Here is a 6,000-nt window from a genome sequence, read left to right as displayed (position 1 = left end):
GCCGCTCCTCCAACTCCCAGCTTCCATGGCAACCGTGGCGCGCAGCCCAGGCGTCAAGGCCCCCCCACCAGCTAAACCATTCACTTCAGGGCCCTTCACAGGGGGTGATGGAAACACGGGAATATGATAGAACGCCTGAATGCTGCTGGTTCCCATTTTCCTACCGGGTTTGAATGATATATTTTGTTTTTCTTCTTCACAGCTGCCCCTTCGAGAGCAGCGCCCGACTCGCCTGCGCAGTTCGAACGCCTCCCCCATCGCAGGCCCGCAAATGGGCCGGCTTGCTAGGGAGGCTCGCGTCCGCGCGGGTTGGCGCAGAGGCGGGGGGGCGCGACCGACGTAGCGCGCGGGGGGCGGGGCGGCGCGCCGGGGAGGGGAGGTGGGCAAGATGGCGCCCGGCGAGTGATTCACCGCGGATACGTGCAGCCGCCGCTGAGACACCGGGGCGGGGGGTGCTGCCCCCACTGCCGCCCTTCCTCCTCTCCCCCGCCCCCGGAGACCCCCTCCTACCCTTCCTCCCTCTACCTCGGGGTGGGGGTGGGGGAGCGGGCCTGGTTCCCGGGACACCATGTCGGACTCTGAGGAGGAGAGCCAGGACCGGCAACTGAAAATCGTCGTGCTGGGGGACGGCACCTCCGGGAAGGTCAGTCCTCCAGCGGGCCCGCCGTCCCCGGCCTGCAGGAACCCCGGCGCGGCCCCGGCAAACCCCCGCCTCCTCCCCGCCGCTCGGCGTCGCCTCATTCCCCCAGGGCCGGGGCCCGCCTGATCGTGGCCTGGGGCCAGACACGGAGTAGGCGCTGGTGTAGGCTGACGAGAGCTGTCCAGCTCTTCTTAAATTAAAAAAAAAAAAAAAGAGAGAAAGAAATAAAAAGAAAAAAAAAGAGTCACTTCCCAACTCCCTGCCTGGATCGCGAACTCCCGCTTCTTCGAGTCGAGCCAGCATCGCCCTCCTGGGAAGCTTTCCAGCTTCTCGCCTCTGAGGACGGCAAAGATCCGCCAAGGTCTTACCTCTTTACTTTAGTCCAGGTCACACTCTGCCTTTGCCCCCGCGAGCCCCCCCATCCCCGCACCCCGGCCGCTTTACGGGTTCTCATACCGACACTGCTCTCCCGAGAACTTGGCCCTGCGATCGAATGCCCTGGGTGAGCACTGGGGCTCCATCACTTACTGGTCGGGACGTTGGAGGGCAAAATTGCTAACCTATTTGTGCTTCAGCGGTAAGGTAGGTATTGATAGGGGTCGCCTCAAAGGGTGAAGTGTGCAAATACACATTAAATGTGAAAATCCACATAAAGCTTTCGGAACATGGTGTGCACTCAATAAACGCTAGTTGCTGTTTTATAGCATCATACCTGTTCATCACTGCTCGAAGCACAGCACCTGTCCGCACAAGCATTCATTCAGCAGGTATCTATCGAGCTCCTAACTGGGGCTGATGCTGAGAGTAGAGCTGCTGTCGTGACCGAGGGGATCCTTGCTCAGAGTCTAGTCTTTGGTGACGGTCGACTGAATAAATGAGGCCGAGTGCGTGAGAATATCCGACAGCCAGTCTCCTTACCTCTTAGGCTGGGGTTTTTAACTCTGGGCTGTGGAGCTCTTGAAAAGGACATGATCATCTCGGTGCTTGCTCTTTGGGGAGGGTCCATGGGATCTCAAAAGGGTCAGTGACCACCCCCCAAATAAAGTGAGGAGCCTCTGCCCGGGGTGTCTTCTTCACACTTGTCGCTTCTGTCCAAGGCGCCAACACTGTTTCTGGGAATATTGCTAAAGTCTGTGTCCTTTCTTCTTCCCTCCCTTTTCCTAGCCAGAGTCTTCAGAAACGCAGGTTGTTATTGTTACCAGTTTCCGGCTTCACGATCCGTCTTACTGGTGTAGCTTGGACCCCGGTCTCTGGTGACGACTGCTCTTTGCATCTTCCCTGGCAGTTGGCCCTGCAAAGCTGCTGCAGTCTTTGGTTCTGAGATTTGAGTTCCTAGGGCACCTGGGAGAGGTGTCATTCATATGCAAAATTTGGAGCATTCTGTTAAATTTCTTGCCTTCCAGGATGATATTTTGTTACTGATTTTTATAGCTGAGAAAAAACAACCTAAGATGCTCTGATTACCTTTAAAAGGTTTTGGGGAAGCAACTTTTTGAGTGTTTCAATTGTTTTAAATAAATCAGCATTGTTTCTAACATTCTTATTCAATAAAAATTTTAAGGTATATTTGCATAGTTTTCTTATTATTCAGTTTTCTTTTGGATACCTTCTAATTTTTCATTTCCTAAATCCTTTCATGGTCAACTCATAACTGAATTCACTTCCTGTTTAAAATTACAATGACAATCTGTAGCACTAATACACTTGTTAAAAGAGACAAAAATTGCCCATTACCATCTATGTTCTATCATAATTCTTTAAACTTTTGTTCATTTCTACCAGTATTTATTAGTTAGTTTCATACATGTGTTACTCAGATGAAGTTTGTTCATAATTTTGTTTCTGGGTTTTTTATTTAGCCCTTCTTATGTTTTCTTCTTGTTGCTAATTTAGTGTGAATAATTACAGTTTTTCATTTCTGTCTAAAATTCTATCTAGTGTAGGACAGGGCATGATTTTTTTTCCCTTCCATATTGTTGAATTAGGACTATCATTCTGCTTAAAAGGGTGAGTGATAACTCTTTATGGTGTTCTGATTTAGTCTTTATCATCTTGACTAATCTCTTTTAAAACTGTAAAGGCATTTTCTGCCAGAGATTTTCAGATACGAACATCAGAAACCTAACCTTTTTTCATTATTTGTGTATCAAGCTTTTTTCTTCTCCATACCCTATTCAGCTCTCAAGTTATTGGCAGCTGCCAACATTCCCATTCTATTTCCTTTACTATCCTTTTATGAATTCAGCCTCTCTTTCATTCTTATTTGTGTACTAGTTGAACTCCTGGCTGTTTTTTCTAGCATTCATTTTTCTTGTCAGTTTTAACTCATGGCATTTAAATACACATTGATGGAAGCAATCGAGTATTGAGATAATCACTAATAGTTTCTCCAAGAGAAATTTAGCTCCTCCTCCTAGTATCATGTGTTTCTATTTCTTTCTGTTTTGATTCATACTTTTGATTTTATTACATATTTCTTAAGATTTTTTTGAGGCAAAATATTCTTTTTTTTTTGTATTAGTAAATGTAGTATGGTAAAAATTGTTAGCAGAAGCTCACCAAACAAAACAATATAAAGGATCAGATAAAGATGTTTCACATATGATAGATGATTGTTCCCTTCATAATTGTTTAAGAAGGGTATTTATATAATGACTTGTGAGAAATTATTAAGTGTGAAAGAGGGCAGAAAGTCTAGAGAATTGAAGAGGAAGTGCCTACCACTGATTGAGTTGATTCTCTGTTTAATTTTATAGTATGTCCAGAGATGGTATAAGAACACATTTTAATATTCTGTGTTCCCATGGGCCTATACTTTTGACAGATTATACTTTATTACCATCAAAAATCCTAGCTTTATGTTTGCCTCAAAAGTGTGAGGATAGGGCTTTCAGAATCTCGAAGTCCTGTTTCCAAGAAAAGAACCTTTGAATTTCTAAAAATATTCATTAATATAAAAACACTGAACTTTGAGAACCTTACATGAAAGTGAAAAATTACCTTAAATGGCACAATGCTAATGTTACATGTGCCTTGAGTTTCTCTTTGTCTTAAAAAAGTATATCTACCATCCCTATATTAAACATTTTGAAATATCTGTAATAGTTAAATAGTGGCAATTATTTTTCTCTGGAACTCTGAACCTCTTAACAGAAGATTTTGTACTCTAAGTTAAACAAGCACAATGGCATAAATAAAGCTAAATGAAAAACCAAAAGTTTTAGAAAGGAATGCTTACCTTCTTTAATCCAATCTCTCAGTTTTTATATTATTGTTATATGCTTCAGGAAGCCAAACAAATTTTCATTTGAGTGTAGTGAGTTTATTTCTCAGTGCCTAGCAGAACATCTTTCTTAGGGTGCTTAATAAATATTTGACCACATATCTTAGAAATTTATTACAAATGCTGAGTATTTAAATAATAAAAGAATTGGTTAGGGTGTGCAGATTGTCATTTGTGTGAAAAATATGGTTCTTGTGTCAAAAGGAATTTTAGTTCTTTTTGTTTGAAGAAATTGAAATTTGGCCAAGTTTTCTTTTGCATTGCTGCATTTATGTAATAATTAATTATACTAAGCTATCTTGGAAATTTAAGTTTTCATTATTTTGGGAGTTGATGTCTAATTTTAACTTTTAAAATAAAAAAAAGGCAATTTTCACTTAACTTTGGTAGTCTTTCTTAAAGAGCATAAAAGCTTCGTGAATCTGCCTTTCTTTTTCGTGAAGTTTACAAATAGTGCATTTAAAATGTTTAAGAAGCTTTTAAGTTATTGAGTTATTTCAGTTGTTTCCAGAATGATTTTTATTCTGCTTTGACAGGAAATGGTACTCCAGAGTTTTGAATACAACTTTAATTTGTTATTTAAAAAAAATGTAGAAATATGTATATCTGTTCTGGTTATAATATTCTTGTGACTTTTAATCTTTATGGTTGTTGGATGGAAAATACTTATTTTTGCCTGCTTAATATTAGTCTTAAAAATACTGACTTTTTGATTTTAAAGATAAATATTATCACAGTCGTTCTGTAGGATAATTTTCATTTAACATCTTTAATATAGAGAAAAATTAGACATCTAAAGGTACTTTTTTGTAGGGAAAAAGGAAAAATTATATGAATGGGCTTTCCCCTTTTTAATTAGTACCTCTTATTATTGGCTAAGAGCATAAATATTCAGAGTATTTAACCTCAGAAATGAAGCTTAGAATTCTCTGAAATTTGTATTGAACTGATATATATGGATATATAGGAGTCAGATCTTTAGTCATGTTGTTTTAGTTTTCTTGTTGATAAATCTCAAATTCTCAGTTCCAGCAAGGAGAAGGAGCTTGACTATTCAGGGGATTTAAAGAGATCTAACAGATTAGTCTGTTGTCCCCACTGATAGCTGTTGTCAAGTGAAATTTACCTGGTGGAGTGTTAAGTCCCTCCCCCCTCTGTAACTGATTAGCACTGCTTAAAATTGTTTGTTGGATTAATGGTAGTATAAATACTAAGATTACTTAATAAGGTTAGTAATGATTTTATGTTTACATTTCTAAAACAAAGACATTAATTTTGATATTCTATGCATCAATTTTTTTAGACCTCCTTAGCTACATGTTTTGCTCAAGAAACTTTTGGGAAACAGTACAAACAAACTATAGGACTGGATTTCTTTTTGAGAAGGATAACGTTGCCAGGTAAGAGAATAAAAAATCTTAACATAGAAAATTGTACATATCTTACAATAATAGCAGAAATATGTAAAATAAATTTGGGGGTTGTTTCTGCATGAAAATATATCATAAACTATCATAGGGAGGTTAACTTTCATCAGGATCTCCCATGAAGACATATTGTCCATGGGTGTGAGAGAAAAGTTTATATATTCCCCCACTCTCCCGCTGTTTTTGACCACTCCACACATTTTTCAAGGATAAACAATAGTTGCTTATAAAATTCTAAACAGTTAAAAAAAAATCAAATGCTATACAATTACAAACAGATATTGTATAAACTAAATGTGAAAAGACTGGAAAGGATTATTTTTTTTAAATATTATTTTGATTAGCCTCTGCTTCAGTTTTTTGTTCGAGAGAAAGTTGGAACAGAAGTATAATGTAGCTATGGAACCCCTGTGCTCTAATATGTGAATGCTGTTTTATGCAAGGCAGCATGAAATCGCTGGCATTTAATAGACCACTAAAATTTAGGGTCCCTAGGCACTCATAAAAATACAGTTTGAGCATTCAAGATGTTTCAGTTCACCATGCAAAGAAACTATTTAGATGCCAGTTACAGCACATTTTGTGGGAAATACAGGGATATAATAACAAAAAGAGAGTGGTTTCTGTTTTAAGTTAGTTTCTGAACAATT

General features: G+C 39.7%; 1 protein-coding gene across 3 annotated transcripts in view; it reads left to right on the top strand.

Moving 5' to 3' along the window:
• Positions 1-358: 358 nt before the first annotated feature.
• Positions 359-6,000, top strand: part of RAB28 (RAB28, member RAS oncogene family) — a 93,695-nt gene continuing 88,053 nt past the window's right edge. For all 3 annotated transcript variants that reach the window (XM_032399923.1, XM_032399931.1, XM_032399938.1), the window contains exons 1-2: positions 359-643; positions 5,227-5,323. In XM_032399923.1, the coding sequence (XP_032255814.1) occupies positions 569-643; positions 5,227-5,323 (172 nt within the window). In that variant the 5' untranslated portion in view covers positions 359-568. The remainder of the gene's footprint in view (positions 644-5,226; positions 5,324-6,000) is intronic.

Source organism: Phoca vitulina, unplaced genomic scaffold (assembly GCF_004348235.1).
Source record: "Phoca vitulina isolate PV1807 unplaced genomic scaffold, GSC_HSeal_1.0 scaffold3, whole genome shotgun sequence".
Classification (NCBI taxonomy): Eukaryota; Metazoa; Chordata; class Mammalia; order Carnivora; family Phocidae; genus Phoca; species Phoca vitulina.
Note: the sequence above shows the minus strand (reverse complement) of the source record. Positions and strands in the feature narration are given on the sequence as shown.